This window comes from Antechinus flavipes, chromosome 5 (assembly GCF_016432865.1).
Source record: "Antechinus flavipes isolate AdamAnt ecotype Samford, QLD, Australia chromosome 5, AdamAnt_v2, whole genome shotgun sequence".
Taxonomy (NCBI): domain Eukaryota; kingdom Metazoa; phylum Chordata; class Mammalia; order Dasyuromorphia; family Dasyuridae; genus Antechinus; species Antechinus flavipes.
In genome coordinates this window covers 124,289,330-124,306,867 of record NC_067402.1, presented here as the reverse complement: position 1 = coordinate 124,306,867, position 17,538 = coordinate 124,289,330, and the positions used below count along the sequence as shown (strand labels likewise).

The window sequence follows — 17,538 nt, the reverse complement described above, 5'->3', positions numbered from 1 at the left end:
TTTGTTATTGATCTGTAATTCTTGTCCACATATTAAGCCTATTGAATTCTACTCATTTACCTGCATTTTAATATATTTGACCAATGGTGACTTTTAATGATAATTTATCTATATTTGCTCACTCTTTCCCAACTGACCTCTGACATTAACTCAACTCTAGATATTTAGCTGTCTACCATATTAACAGCTGTAGGAAAGGAAGAACATTGTCATGGCAAATATTTAATGAAGACTGAAAAGAAAATTGAAGTAATGAAATAGTATCAGTATACTTTTCCTGAATGAGTACCCTTTCTTCTAGAACAGCTTGGAAAATTATCTTTTTCAAGACTTTTGCTCTGTTAAAGGAAATCATGGGCATAAGTTCAGTCTCTCTATGTAGCCAGAATATGCTATTGGGTGGGTACTGGGGGATGAAGACTTTAGTGAAACTTTGATTTTGTGTTTGGGATTTTGTTTTTAATCTCCAATTGCTATTTCAGCATGATTAGCATGTAATCCAATTTCTCTCCATGACTTCTGCTCATGTATGTCTCTACAAGCCCTAGATTGACTTAACTTCAGTTACTATTTGTTCTGGTATCCATCAATTAATCTTTTCAGAGCCAGAATTTTTTTTTCTCCTTGTTCCATTCCCCGTTATCATCATCCTCAGGAACAAATTCAATTACTTCTATCATTTAAGTTTATGTGTGTGTGCCAAGGGGAGGAAACTGAAGAGTTCTTCCTGTTTACTTTTATGTTCCATTCCTGGCCATTTCATTGAGAGGAGTTACTGGTATAAAAACATCTTCATTATCCCTTATACATATGTAACGCCTCTTTTTTCCTCTCTAGCAAAAAGGGAAAAGGAGATGTTGATAGACCAGCCTCAAACACTAAGAAGCCATCAAATATCTATGCCTTTTCCTAAATTTATCATTTATACTTTATCTATATGTATATTGGTATATATAGATATAAGTGATAAATATGCATATTGGTATATATGCACACTGACTTATGTGCTATATTATATCATATTACATTATTTATTATATAAGATGTTCCAAAAGTCTTAATTTTTCAGTTCTAACAAAATTATATTATATATTAAGGGAAGAGAAAGGAAGGAAGGAAGTATTTTTATAGCATGTACTATGTGCTCGACAGACACTGTGCTAAGTGCTTTTTATAAATATTATCTCCTTTGTTCCTCAGAGCAAGTTTGAGATATTAATTGTATTAATAAATAGATCAATTCAATAACCTAGGCAATTTTTTCTTTGCTTTTCCATATAAGTTGCTAAATTAATCTCTTTTAAAAGATGGGTTTCACTGAGATAATATTTGAGGTCTTGTGTAATTATTATTGTTTCATCTGCAAATTGAGGTGTTTCAAAAATTTGCCATTGACATGATATCCTTTTTCTATTTAACCTCTGAAAAATATGTCTTATATAAAACACTAGAAATCATTTACAAATAGGGAGAAATTGGAAAGAAGAAACCAGAAGAAATGATATCTCTCTCCTACTCTAAATATACTTATTTCAATTGAGGACACTACCATTTTCCCATTTACCAGATTTTGTAATCTCAATGTCATCCTTGATTCTTCTCTTTCTCTCATGTCTCATAGACAATAAATTGCCATGTCATATTGATTCTAACTCCATATCTCAGGCATCTCATTCTCCAATATGGTTCCATTCAAATTCAAGTCATTGTCACCATTTGTCTAACTACAGGAATAGTTTCCTAAACACCTCAATTTCATTCTCTATGGAGACACAAAAATAATCTCTCCTTTGGTCAAAAATGTGTTGCTTCTAAGATATAGTATAGATTCCTTAGTCTGAAATTGAAGAGCCTTCATAATTTGTCTTAATCCTATTTTTACAGGGTAAATTCACATTACTCTTAGAAAGGTGAGGATCTAACAGAATTCTGTCTCCTAGGCAAGATATAAAATTTATGCTTATTTCACCAAGCTCCATATTATGCTGAAACACTATGTTCCTCAGAATGGAAATAACAATATAAATGCTTATGTGTTTTTAATTACATATTTATTCAGTAAGCTACTCTCCCACCAATATGTTTAGTTCCCTAAGAAGCATATTAGCAACATTGCATTTTTTAAAAAATACTATCCATGTTTTAAAAAATGTTTGTGAGAACTCTTTGAGGAACCTTAAAAATACATCCTTAAGTAACCTTAAAATTGTATTTTTTAAAACACAAATATCCTTTGCCTATATTTAATAAAGTGGAACTTTTCTTTCTGACTTTTCTCTGTTACTTATTTTTGAATCTGGTACTGAGATCGAGTCCAAATGTTGTTATCCTACTATTGTCACTTATGATTTTGTATATAAGTAGAGAAATGGCAGGGGATCTGTTTCACTTCAAATGTATTTGTGTTTCTCTTATTTCTTTAAATGCCTTTGGAATGATCTAACTCGGTTGGCTAGATCTTATATTAAGCTTTGCTTTCCCCTTCTCCCTTAATTTTTTGCTGTTTTGTGTAATCATTCCTGATTTGGTATTATTTTAACATTTGTCAAAGGAACAAAACATTTTCTGATTCTCTATTTCTTATTTTGTCATAATGGATTGTCAATTCTATATTTTCTTCAGTGGGGTTATAATTTCAGGTGATGAAGACATTGTGACAAGAATTATAGGACAAGAAGGAACTTCAAAAGGTCATGTTGGAAGGGAACACTACTTTGTCTTACACATAATAATGAAAATGAGATTCTTATAGTTTCACTTTTTCAATTTGATTCATCTCAATTCCAATTCAATTCAAGTTCAGTTTTTCACCCCATTAAACTTGTGAGGTAAGTAGGGACCAGATAAAACTGCTTCCATTTTATAGATGAAGAAATGGGAATGAGATCTAGTTAACTGGTTGGTTTTATAGCACTGATTTGATAATGCACTTGGGGAACTAAAAGTTCTCTATTCCAAGTTTCTGAACTGAGTTTCCAATATGTATTGGGAAGAGAGTTTTCCACACTATGTGCTCCTCATAACATTGAAGTCATTGTTCTAGACCAAAATGCACATTCATATGTATATGTCCATATAATTAGGATCTCATGCTCTTTTGGAGAGGGCCACAAAAGTCCCATTGATCACTGTGAACAAAATTGAGGCTATATACTAATGTCTATTGTAGAAAATATTTTTTTTAATAGGAAAAACTTGATAAGATTCTCTAAACCAAATCAACATATACTTTGATGCTTAGTAACTTTAGTGTGAAAGTAGACACAGAGTAAAACAGAAAGATATTTTAGAAAATATGGTTTGAACATTATGAAATGAGAAGTATCAAAGGTATACAGACAACTCAGAATACCCAGAATCACACCAATACCTTATAAATATCTTATATTTATCTTAAATATCTTAAAATATTTATAAATAAAAATATGAATAAATATAAATCTGCTTTAAGAAACAGATATTTGAGAAGTAAGCACTAGATCACATCACAAAACAATAACTAACTACATCTCAAAGGACAATAAAGTAATGGTTACTGACTCGAGGCATTTCAGAATCAATTGCCACTTTACAGCTAGAATGATTAGAAGATAACAATTAGAAGATAAATATGATAAGAAGATACTGATTTCTGGAGCTGTAACTGCCCTTTTTAAATGATTTGACACTGAAATATTGGAAAAGGATACAAGTAAAGATATTGATTGACTATAAATACTACTTAGAAAAGCTTAATCTATGCAAAATAGTTTCCACAATGGAAAGTCTGGTGATTAAGTATGTAGGTTGGTACATAAATTTTTTGGATATGGCCAATGTTGAGATTAATTTTGCTTCACTATACATATTTGTTTCAAAGCTTTAGTTTTTTCTTTGCTTCTCCTTCTATGGTTGGAAGAAAGACAGAGAAAGAGGAAATAAATGCTGATTAATTGGGGAAAAATATGAAAATCCACAAACTATTTCAGTCAACCAACACCTAATTACTAGATAAAACACTCATGTACAGATTTTCAATTTGTAGATGCTCACCACACAAGGAAAAGGTCCATACATTCATTTACAATCTCCTTGATGAAAATATGAGGTAAGGCAGCTAGTTTTTCATAGACAGTTTTCAATAGGGGATAATTTTTTTTTTTGGTCAATCATAACTTACTGGGAAATAGAAGAAATATAATCTCCAATACTGTCAGTTGTTACAAAAATTGATTTCATTTGATAGATTAAAATGCATTCTTAAATACCTTCTTTAAAAAGGTGTGGACAATTCATATGAAAGATAGAGAGGAGAGAGACAAAGAAAGAAAGACAAAGATGGAGACGGTCAGAGAAAAACAAATACACACAGAGAGAAAGAAAATGAGAACCAGTGTTAAGTTCATTCTTGTCTTCTAACAAACTAAAAGAGAAAAAAATTCATTAAGGTTAAGATCCTCCAATTTTGTGCTCAGATGGCTTTGTGCTGTTTGCCTTCTTTAAAAGATATGTCATTTGTCAGAGATTGGCCTAATCATCTACACAGAAAACCTTTTTAAAAATGAAACAAACAGTGCCCTCTTCCTCCCCCCCAAAAAAGAACTCAAATGGATATAAAATGTATATTAAGTCATAGAGTTGGATGAGTGGTATTTAAAGTAAGGCCATAAGTTTATATATTCTGAAGCATGTTGCAGATGGACAAAGAACTGAGCCCAGAACTGATTGAAAAGAGAATAGATTTGATCACATCTGAGAAAATAAAATACAACTATGCTTTCAGAGATCTTAAAATACTCATTGACTTACATTGATATACACACACACAGACACTCCAGTGTCTTTTTTTAATACCAGTCATCACCTGGTGCTATTTGATGCAATCACAAAACAATATGACCTCAAGATAATCAAAATTGTTGCTGATTCAAAGAGAATTCATGTTGATTCTAAGGTAGAAAAAGGATTTTATCAATGCTGTCTCTTGCACAAAAAGTGGTAAGAAGAGGTAACGACACTTTAGTAATTGCCAAGCATCCTGTTTGATATATTTTAATGATGGCATAATTGGATAGTGAAGTACCTGAGGCTTGTTGCTTGATAATCTTGGCCTATATATCATATTCAACATGTCCCAGATGGGAATTATTGTATTCCCCCTCCCCATCCAACTTCTTCCAAACTTCTAGAAGGGTCATTCTTTGAGTCAGCACACCAGTCATGTTGGAGAAATCTTTGACACTTCCATTTCTTTCAACACTCATATTTAATTAGTTGCTTTGTCTTGTCAATTCTTCCTGTCAACCAGCAAGTATTTGTTAAGTGATTGCCATGCGCCAGATACTGTGCTGAGCTCTAGGGAAATAAATAAAAGCAAAAAAACAGCTCTTGCTATCAAGAAGCATACCTTTTAATAGGGGAAAATGTCATGTAAACAGGTTCAAGTTATTTGCAGAATAGACAAAAGTAATATGAAAAATGAAGAGATATTACAAAAGGGGTAAAAAATATTATCTAATTCTACTTCCATAATATCTCTCACATCTATCCCCTCACCCCATAGCTTCTACACTATTTTATCGCCTTATCATAGATTTACATGGACTATTGCAATTGCCCATTACTGGCTCCTATTACCAATATTTCCACTTTATCTCCCACATAGCTGATAAATTGTGTTCTTAAAACACAGATCTGACTGTTTTATCACTTCCATCCTACTATCAAAAATCTTTAATGACTCATTAAAATCAATAAAAGAATCAACTTTGAGAAAATATAATCTCTAAACTCTGATCCCCACCTATCTTTCTAGTCTCACTTTCTATTTCTTCTCTTTATGTATTCTGTTCTAGTCAAACTGGCCTGGTAGCTATTTGTTTGACACATTTCTTCTCCCAATCCCATGACTTTGCAATAGAGAAGAGTCTTCCTAGAATAATACCTTGCATATGATGGTCACTCTATATTTGTTGAATTGAATTCAATAGTTCAAGGCTGCCTTGCACAGATTCGTAATATATCTGATATTGCTATCATGTCACACTTGTCACAATCTAGTATACAGAAAATAAATGTTTGCTGATTAAATGATATTCAATATATATTTTTTGAAAAGCCACCCTTAGTGAGTGGGTAGAATGGAGAGAGTTGTGTGGTGAATGTAAAAAGGGCTGTATACATATTACTGTAGAGTACAACTACTGGCAATTAAAGCAATGAATGGCCCAGAAAAAGAGGGAGACCAGTCATGCAGTGAGAGAGATAACAGATAGACATCCATGTGATGAATTAGTAGCTTTATATGGCACAGAAGCTGAGAGAAAAGATTCCAATACCTCAAGTGGTTTTCTCATGGAAAATGTATAAAGACAAGAATTAGATAGAATGAGAAAGCATTGGATGGGATGGCAATCCAAACTGATGTAAGGAAAAGCTATATTCATGAGACTGTAAAATCATGGAATCGTTGAAGCATTAGCAAATCTAGTATTTCTTACAGAACAATAAAACAAGGAACTACTTGGGCGTCAAGGGTTGGGGAGAAAGTATTTCTTCTTTTGAGAAAGGACCATAAAAACAAGATCAGGGACTAAGAATGTTTGTTCTATTTTCCTTTTCATTGTGAATATGAAGAAAGTAAAGGGAATATTTAGTGACTCCTGGTGCCTCTCAGAAAATTTCATACCAGTGTATGCTAGATAGAGAAAGATGTATGTATAGAAGGATTAGGCACTTATGTGGTGGGCATTTAAGGGTGTGGATGTGCCTTCCACCCCCAAAAAAACAAAAAACAAAAAACAAAAAAAACAACCTTCCCCTCAACCTGTCTCTGTTCCTACATGAGTAAGCACTAAAATTATTCATTTGAATATTCAGAAGCCCTCCATTAAAAATTCCAGTCTCTCTCAGAGATAAATTCATTATCAATCATTAACTTTTTTGCCATGATTAATTTATTAGGTAACTAGCTCTCGCCTCAAAAGGTATACATCAATATTAGCTTAACAAATAGTAGTAACAATACCAATAACATTCATGCAGTACTTTGTTAATGGGCCAGAACTCTGAATCTGAAACAAGGATTTTTACAAGGTGCTAACTCAGGGGAATTAATAAAGACAATGGCTGTTTAGCATGGTAATTAATAATTTCCTAGTTCAGTGCGTGTACTTAGTACTTAATATAGTTCTACAAGATTGACACTTAAGCATGAGAGCATATAAGATCGGACAAACGCAGCTAGAATCATTCAGAGCTCAGAAAAGATAGAAGGCTGGAGGTTGAAGCACAAGCCCTTGGACTATTCATTCACTTCATCTCGCACTGCCTTGGAGGCAGGCTCTCCTCCTTCACTTCTCCACTAAAACTAAGACTGGAAGTTCTCCAGAAAACTAGCCCAGCTCTAAGTGAAGGAGATAGGGCTTTGAAGGAGATAACAAAGGATTTTTACACCTGGCTGTTCTTGTGGTGATTCTGAACTGAAATGAAGGCTGCTCCCAGAGACCCCAAGGAAACTGAAGGGACAAAGAAGAACATTACAGAACTTTATAGGACAAAGTGATTTCATTACAAAAGAAACACAAAATGATTTATTTTTAAGTTATTAAAGCTTAAAACTATACTAACATTTTTAAGACATTGAATAATCTGATTCCCACAGCCACTTTGTAAGGCAGTCAGAGCAGATTTTATCTCCTTTTTAAAAATTAGAAAATAGGCAAAGGATGATTAGGTGTTTTGCCTAAGATTATACAAGTAGAATTTGTGTCAGGATTTAAATGAAAAATCTGTAGCCTCCTATTCAGGGCTTGTTTTATTGTAGGAATCACAATGTTATAGAATCACACCACTGAAAGCTGAAAAAACACTTAGAATTCAGTCAGTATATCATTTTTCAGTGTAGGAAACTGAGTCCAGATATAAAGTGAATTTCCCCGAGTCACATAGCCAGCTAGGTGGTACACTGAAAAGAGAATTAGGAAGATCTAAAATTTTGCCTCTTGCACTTATTTATTTTGTGACACTGAGCAAATCACTCAACTTGTCTGTCTCAATTTTATCATATGTAAAATGGGAGTAACAGTACTACCTGTTAGATTTACTGTGAGGATAGAACAAGATAATATTTGTAAAGTGCTATATAAAACAAAATATTTATCAGAATAAACATGGTTATTATCATTATTATCATGTTGATTCTTAATAACAGAGCCAGAATTTAATTTGTTTCCATATAAAGTGATTCCCTCCCATCCACCTCTATGAACTACTTGAGAAGCAAGAAATACTGCCTGGAGAGGACAGAATTTGGAAAGATAAAGAAATTCAGGATCCTGAGCAGTCTACAGGCAGTATAAAAATGTTGAATGCTTTCCATGAAAATCAAAGGCAAAATGAGGAAGCGAAATATATAAAAGTGGGGAAGGCTAGGAGGCAAAGGACAACTAATTTAATTTGCTTCTGAGCAAAATTTTGATCATATTCATGGCCATTATCTGCCCTTGGAAGCTAGCTGGCTCCCAGTAGACTAAATTACTTGAGGAAAGGACTGTTTCATATTTGTATTTGTATTTGTATTCCCAATAATTAACAAAATAATAGGCCATGCAGGAGTTAGATTATTTCTTATGTTTGGGGATAGGAGTTCTTAGAAGAAGCCAATTAAAAGAGTAGTTCCTTAACCTTTATTTGTATCATGTATCCCTCTGGCAGTCTGGTGAAATCCATGACTTCTTTCTTGTCAAAATAATATTTAAAAATGCAAAGAAATGAAATATATGGGATTATAAAAGAAACCAATTATAGTGAAATAGAACTTAAAAAATTATATAAATGTTTGAAAATGTATAGCCTCAGGTTAAGAAACTGAATTAGAGCAAGAAATCTATGAGGTCCCAGGTCAAATTGGGCTCACCTCCAAGCAGACAGACACTTGAGATCTTTCTAAACTGATACAGCAAATATTGAACTGGAATGGGGTCTCTTGATAATGTATCCCCTAATTCTTTTCTGTACTCCAGGATGCTCTTCAAATCAATCTAAAATCTCAGTCTATCTGAATTATATCCATTCAAGGTCATATTTTGCCTGCAAAGTGGCAAAGAGGTTTATTTGATATCATGGACTATTATGACACATTTTAAGAATACTTTGTGATCCAAGAAGGAAAATATGGAGCCTCATTCAGAAACCTTGGGACTAGAAGTCTTTGTGCTATACATGATTTTAAATAGCTCAGCACTCAGTCAACCTTCCTTAAATTTATTTTAAAATTTTTCTTTTGCAGAAATAAAGTCATTTAAAAGGTCAATAGCAACAATGGGAAAAGCTCTATTTTGGCTCTCAAATGTAAAAACAGGAAGACAGAATGCTGGCATGGGCAGTGTTTCTGAAATGTCTGGAAACTACCAGCTAGGAAAGTAGCAGTGATTTTAGTTATAGGATGATATCTTAGATTGCCTAGATGATTTGTGTTTCAACATCAGAGAGTGTCATAAATACAAATCTGTATGTAGCTATTTAGTTGATACTGGAAAAAGTCTCTCTGTCAACCTGATGAAAAAAATTGTATTTTTCATCCCTGATATTACTAAGAAGAGCTATATTTCATAGTCTTGAAGTAAGACTAGGAAAAGGCCTTTTTAAATCCTAAGAGAACAGCAGAATTTTTATATTCTTCATCTACTGTTTTAAATTTATATTCATTCCTTTTGTTATATGAGTGGTTTCCATTTTTGTCTTTATTTCCATTTGTAATTCCATTGAAATATATTAATCATTTAATTCAAATGTACAATGTTTTCATATTTAATCTTGAACAGAAATTTTTCTGAATCTAAAATGGTAGAATGGCAAAAATATGTTTTTAAATAGTGTTTTACATTAAGTTTTTAAATATGCTAAATTCAGAAAAGAGTACAAGCATTCATACATATTAGCCTATAATATTACCAGTCTACATATTTTATTTGCACAATTCAGACCTTTTTTTTTGAAATGATGATATATGGATGGTAATATTTAAGTTTTCTTTTAATAAAAATCTTAAGTTTATAGTACATAGCTTTCGACATTATTTCCAATCATGTTCATCTCAGTTTTTCAAAGGAACAAAAAAATTAGAAATGACTTTTTAAGTACCTGTGGTAAGACAATACACTGTTTCTTAAATGGAAGTTTTGAATTGTTTTTATTGCGGTTTCAAAACAAAATTTATTCTTTAGTTTATTGGTAGTCTTCAAAACAGTGGAACAAGGCCGAAGATCTTATTTGCATGAAGTGATCTGATTGGTAGTTGGTACTAAGACAGTTGGCTTCTTTGCTCATTAGGTTTTCTTTTTACATATTTCGGAACTGCACCTGTTGGCCAACTGGCTAAAGTACAAGCTCAAAGTCTGTGAGTCTTGCTGATGGACCATTTTTGCTGGCACAGAGTGTTATAAATATTACAAGGACGGGAGCAGTTTGTATTACAGGATAACATAAGCTAATTCCACTGACCTATTCAATTCTTATTTATTCTTCTGTTGGATTAAATTTAGATATGTTTCTGTGTAGTTTAGCCTAGTTCTCAAAGATTCTTACCAAAAGAATACAATTTTATTTGAGAAATACACTTTATTTAGAAGATGCTTAAAAATGAGAGGTAAGGGTAAATATGTTATCATCTCTGACCACAGTGATCCAAGTTGAAGAGAAGAGGGGTATTATGTCTCTAAAATAAAAGCCGTACATTAGAAATGAATCAGAGAACTAAAATATCGGTACCAAAATAAGTCCTATACTTGAGCCAACAGTTACAGAAAATTGCATCCTGTGATTAAGAATGAAGATGATGTGAACACTTAAGAGACCATAAACACTATTCATTAAAGCTTGAGTGGCATTTATTTACTGCAAAACATCTGCCTTCTCTTTCTTTTTGCCTGGGCTCTTGTGTGTGGGAAGTGGGAAGGGAAGTCTTTTGTTTATTTTGGCCCCCTGGGGAGTAGTGCAATGGATCACTCACTAATCAGCCTTAGCATTTAAAGGCTCACCTTTCAATCTGGTTTCAAAAGTTCCTTCTTAAGAATCCATGTTGGCATTCATGAAAGGTAACATAGGACATTTGCTTCTGAGCATTTTCCTTACTTTGGAGAGTTAAATCTGTGTTTCAACTAAATACAGCTAGCCTAACTTACAAATGGATCTCTGTCCAAAAGTTTATTTTTAAGTCAATTTTTTTTTTCAGGGGAAGGGATTCTAAAGGTATTTTCCCATAGAACTCTTGCTATACATGGTAGTTAACATTCCCAGGCCAGCCCCCCAAAAAAACCCCATTTAACCCATAATGTAACTGAGTTACTTTACAAAGAATAATATAGATCAGGGTTCTTTTCCTGGGGTCCATGAAGTTGGATAGCAAATAATAATAATAATAATAATAAATTATAACATCTAACATCTAACTGAAATTCATCATTTCTCTCAATTGTGGTTTAAAAAAAAGAAAGAAACTGATGGACACAGTTTCAGGGTTCACCCCCATCAATGCTAACAAGATAAAACACTCCCTGGAATTTGGCCTCTCTTTGTGTGTTATAAGCTTGTCTATGGGAACAGGATGGACTTGGTTAGAGTTCACATCATTCCTGCAATGGCTGCATCATATCAGAAACGTTATTCAAAGAAATCCATAGAGAGGTCACTCATACTCTAGGTCATATAATCATTATACTGACCAGAGGGTAATTTGCATTTAACATGCAAAAATGCCTTCAGCTTTTCCACTTGGGAGACTAGGAATAACTTATCTTCCTTATCCCTCTTTCCTCTATCCATTCCCAGAACCAAGCACTTTCTTCCTTTTTCATGTTGCTATCTTTCTTCCAGGAGCTTCCTTAACCATTCTAAATGAAGAAGCCCTGGGAGAAATGCTACAACTCTTGACAGAGAAGTTGAATCACCCATCTCACAGCAGTAAGGTTCCAAAGTCACTTTCCCCACTAAAGAAAGTTTAAATATCACCTAAATTTAAATTCCCTAGAAAACTTCCTCCCTTTTGCAATAAGTATGGTTATGTTGTAGTTCTCTTTTACTGTTCTAACTCAGTTTCCCTAGATTGTCCTGCCTCAGTTTCCCTGAATTGCTCTGCTCAATCCTGCAACACCCTTCTCCCTCCTTATCACGATGATCCAGATAAGGAGAAGGACTTTCTATCTTAGAGTGCTTCTCCCCATTCTGTAATCCCAATTATCAGATATCCCCCAATGCCACTCCTCACCCTGTCAGAACTGGATTGTTAGTCCTGTGTTCCTGCTCTCAGCATCCTGACTCTGTCCCTGCCTCAGTCTACCCCCTATGTCTGAGCCATGTGTATATAGGTCATTGAGACTCATATTGTTTGCTGGATTCTTGGAGATGATAGTCTCATTTAGCCTTGGGACCAAACCATGGATCCATTTGGCCCCAATAAATCTCTCCCTTTCAAATAAAATATTAAATACTCTCTAATCTCTATCTTGCCTCAGTTTCTCTGGCATTACAATATGAATTACACCTAATCCCCCAATCAAGTTCTTTCTCTGTTCTCCAAGTCTTGCTCCTTGGACAAAGGGGAAAGCCACAGTTCTTTAGGGTTGAGGAAAGGATGCACTAGTTTGGGGGCCCAATTCATTCTTGGACCTTGAATGGGAATGACCTGTGGTTCCTCCTCTGTGACTACTCTTTTCTTTTATGACTATTTTCCCTTAATTATACTGACACAGAGACTCCATTAGCCAACACCACATCATCCCTGTGTGAAAGCCTCAGTTACAGCAAATGGCATTGTTTTTTCTGATCCCCTTATGAGCGCTTGTGAGTTCTCCATAAAATAGTGGTGTGTGAGTTCTGTGTGAGTTGTCCATAAAATAGTTTTTCAGGCTAGGATACATTTGGCATTTGTGCAACGTGACCAGCCCAATTGAACTGCACTCTCTGACCCAGAGTTAGAATGCTTGGCAGTTCAGCTCAAGAATACCAGCTTCAGCTCTCCTGACATGGGGGATGGACTCATGAGGACATGGGATTGAAAGGGAAAGAAAAAAGAAACAAAAGTAGGGGTTAAATCCTAGGGATGCTTTTCTATCTAAGGGGCAGTGCTCTTTCTGTATTTTCCTACCTGGTTTCTCTCCTTCCCTAGTCACTGAAAAAAAAAATTAAGTCATAATTTCTTTCCTACTGATTCCATAAGCAGTACTGGGATTTTTCTGAGTCTTTGATTATTAATAACACCAGGGAAACTAAAATGTATTTGGCACATTGAGAGAAATAAGGGGGTTAAAAGGATTTCTTTTATCTCCTCCCCCAATCACTCTTACCCAAGTTTTTACACTTAAACTCCATAGGAAAAGATAAAAGTGCTGATAAGTTAACTGTGAGTGTTTGGTTATGCAAAAGAAGTATTTTTTTATCTTAAAGTTTTTTTCTAATTATGAAATAAAAGCTTACCCCTCCTATTAAAGTAGTTTCCAGCAGCAGGGGCAGGAGAGAGACAGATTTCTCCTGAGTATTCAAAATCTCACCTTTAGGAAATGAATTTTAGCTGTTTGAGTTTATTCACCTGAGACTTATTTTCTTCTTAATATTATTTTAAAGTAGATGGTTGATCTCAAAGTCACAACAGCAATGCTCCAACTTTTTAGTTCTTCTCTCAGATTTTTTTTAAATTGTCAATGTGAATTTGCTTTTGGAATTTTGACCAGAAGAACTGTTGCAATAATGTGCAAATAAAAATGCTGTGTTAGAGCATTTATTACATTGTGAATGGTTTTAGATCTTTGGTTTAGAGCTACATAGGAACCTCAGTGCCCATCTAATTCAATCCTTACCTATATTATAGATTATGAAACTTGAGTTTCTAAGAGTTTAAATTTAAACAGATTATCTCATCTGAAATTCATGATCTTCCCTCCCCCCTTAATTTTAATGTCTGACTCTCATTTCTCTTCTCAGATTAAAGAATCTATTGTGAAGCACTTTGGAAGTCATGAGAGAAGGGCAGTGCTCTATATGCCTCCTTCCTACAGCCAAAAGGACCTTCAACTTTATCAGCACATCCTCACACACCTTGGCTATGCCGTTTTTACCTCAGAAGAAAGCCTCAGGGCTGGCCTTGGGCTGGGGCAGCTGGACAAAGGTAAGGATAATTAGAAGTCATTTAAATCCTCTAAAACCTAAAGTTCTTTCCAGCTCTAAATTTTACGATCCTGTAATCCTATAATATTATTCTACTTCCAGTTTACATACTGCCCTCTAGAAAAGAATTTCTTCGTTATCACTCTTGAACTTCGAATAATAAATCCCTTTGCCTTCTGATAATCCACTTTAATTTCTTTTCAGATGCTTTATAAAATTACATACACTATCTTCTTTCTAATATTTAAAAATGTAATAACGTACAAATTACATAAAAGCATTTGAGTTTGGTGAAAGAATAAGGCATATTGTAGGAGTAGTATCCTACTTTTCTGGGGAGGGCCAGGGTATGAAACGCTTCCAAAAACAACTCTAAAACATAACAAAACAGAGGATTCTAGGGGCTTGAATTGTAATAGGAATAAATAAAACATAAAGAGGAGTGGGGGAAGGGGAAGAGAAAGAAGACATTCATATGGAGGTTAGGCAGCCAGGGTGGAAGTGGAACAGAGTAGAAATGGAGGGTCAGTGGCCTGGCTCAATCTTCTCATTATGCAGTTACCAATTGATTGAGTCAGTGTCAGGGTTGAGTCATCCCCAGAGCATCAGGCAGTATGGGGAGTTGGAACAGACTGTTGACAAAGGCCAAGAGGAGAATGAGCCAGCAGTACACAGAGAATATGGATCTCAGTGCAGTTCCTCTAGCTTCAGGAGGCTTAGGAACACAAATGGATGGGAGTCCTCCTTCTGGGTGAATCCTCTCTGGTGTTCATGAAATTATTTGCCAAGATACTAAGCCCTTAGTTTTCCAGTCTTCTTGATCTTTATTATTATTATTTTATTTTTATTTTTTTGCTGAGATGATTGGGGTTAAGTGACTTGCCCAGGGTCACACAGCTAGGAAGTGTTAAGTGTCTGAGGCCAAATTTGAACTCAGGTTGACTTCAGGGCTGGTTTTCTATCCACTGTGCCACCTAGCTGCCCTTTTTGGTCTTTATTACAGGCAGTAATAGGATTATGTTTCTGGCTTTCAAGACGTATCATGAAAAGATGCTGTGAAGGCTCCAACATGATATCAGGGATAGAGAGAATTAGATGCATAAGCAATATTCAGCAATCATAGGACAATGTCACTGAATGAAAATATTTTGCTTTCATTACTTTAATGCTAGTAGTTCAGATCTGTATCCTCCACCATTAAGAAGCAGCTTCCATTGATTATGGTATTTTAAAGTGAGTCAATAAAGATTTAATTTAGCATAAGGACTGACTTTATACATAGGTGGAATAGATAGCTGCCTGCCAAAAACTCCAAATAAATCTCTTCCACTAGTACATAAAATTGCCACATTTGTCACCCTTTGGGTCAAGACATTGAAAGGCCCAGTTAAAATGTAAATATGTTATCTGAGAAAGATGCTTAATCACCAGTAATACCTATTTGTAAATTAGCAAGATAATAAAGCTGTGAAGGAATGGGACACAGGTTAGTTAAGTTCTCTTGGTATGAAGTAGTAAACAAAGTCAGAGTAGGCATTATCCTGGATGAGATGGCCAGGTTTGAAGCCATAGTGCTTGAGAACACTATTAGTCAAGGTAGAATTAGTCACTAGTCACTTGGGAATGAAGAATGCTTAAAAGAAAAAAGAAAGCATTAAAAGGGAATGAGAGATATTGAAAACAAACTTTCCTAAAACCCAATTTTTTTAAAGTCTAGCTTATTACAATTCAACCAGCTTTTAGTAAATGCCTAGTTTTCGCATTTCGTAAATGTGAAAAGCACTGTGCCAGGCAATGGCAAATAATAAAACTCAAAACAATCATGGCCCTAAAGGATCTTACATTTGAATAGTCCTGTTCAGAAATAACTTATTGTTAGAGGACCATTGATCAAAATACTTTTTAAAAATATATATAAATGAGAAGAATCTTTAGCATCTTAAGCTATTGACTAATATAACTATGATTATATACTCATTACCTGTTGTATTGGAAATGGATACTGAACCCAATCACCTGAACAAAGGACTGAAAAACTAAAATTCCTGTTGTTTTCCTGGTGCTTCTATTACCTTACCATGTATGCATCTTACCATGTATACATTTCGATGTCCTCTTATGCAAAGAAGGTCTAAGATACATTTTGAGAATAAGATTTTTATATTCCTACTTGTACCATACAAGCATTGGGTCAATTTTCTAAGCAGAGATACAGTAAGTTGCTACTTTGAAATATCAAGAACTAGACAAAGGCAGCCTATGGGCTATGGAGAGCTAGTGTACTAACTGAATTTCATTGTTTTTTGTTTTTGTTTTTGTTTTTTTTTTCTGTTTATACCTTTTCTAAGATAGATTCGATTTAATTATAACAGCTACTTTTTATAAGGACTGAACTTGGTCTTAAAAAGAACTGGGTATGAATTTCATTCTGCCACTTTTTATAAAAATTAGTATCTTCATTTTACAGTTGAGAAAATAGATCTCAGAGGGATTATATTATTTAATTTCCAATACCACCCAATATCCCTGCTATCTTTATATTATATTCTTCATCCTTTTGGGTCATTCTTTACTTCATACTAGATTAATCAGATAGATTCCAAAAGGGAGAGGCCCATTTCAGACTGCCATAGGTTTGAAAAGTTGCATTTTCTTCTAAATGTTCATTTTATTTTCTAACTTGGATCATAGGATTAATGTCTCCAAAATACCTGCGATATAATCCATAGATATAAACTATCTAACCTTTCCTTGATGATTTGACACAAAGTGAAATTATATTATTGCTATTTGTTTTCAGTGGTCATGAGTTCAGCTTATAAATGTGTGTAAAGTTAATTAGTTCAAAGAATATCTTTGAGAATTTAGGCCTCTTGGAATATCTCTCTTACCTCTAACCTGGAATAATTACATTTATTACATAAACTAGTTGCTTCACTCTCACTAAGTGCATGACACCTCTATTTGGGTCCATATTAGAGAATTTTGAATATTTTGATTGATGGAGAATAATTCAAGCATATAAAAATACAAGTAATCCAGAGTTTACCACAATTATTCTCTCTACTAGGCTATTCTATTGTGCTACCTAAATAAGTTGATAATATTAAGTCAAAGCTAGAAGTGGATGCTCCAAGAAGCCCAAGTCTTCATGAGACAAAATAATCCTAGGTTTTTGAGTTAAGTACATCCTAAGAGGACAATATATTCCAACCTCCCCGTTTTACAGATAAAAAAAAAAAACAGTAAAGAGTTGATTTTTTGATAATTTTAAAGTCATATGTAGCATAGCCAAGATTTGAACCAAATTCATGATTTTTTGAGTCAAAGGAATTATTCCACTGACACTCAGAAGTGAGAGTGAGAAGGAATACATAGCTTTTCAATCTATTTGCATAG

At 34.1% G+C, this 17,538-nt stretch overlaps 1 protein-coding gene across 2 annotated transcripts in view; it reads left to right on the top strand.

Annotated features, from left to right (window-relative positions):
- CPED1 (cadherin like and PC-esterase domain containing 1) overlaps nt 1-17,538 on the top strand; it is a 394,281-nt gene that overhangs the window by 32,372 nt on the left and 344,371 nt on the right. For both annotated transcript variants that reach the window (XR_007954317.1, XM_052001238.1), the window contains exon 3: nt 13,957-14,140. Coding sequence is in view for 1 of the 2 variants with exons in the window: in XM_052001238.1 (XP_051857198.1) it covers nt 13,957-14,140 (184 nt within the window). In the remaining variant the exon portion in view is untranslated. The remainder of the gene's footprint in view (nt 1-13,956; nt 14,141-17,538) is intronic.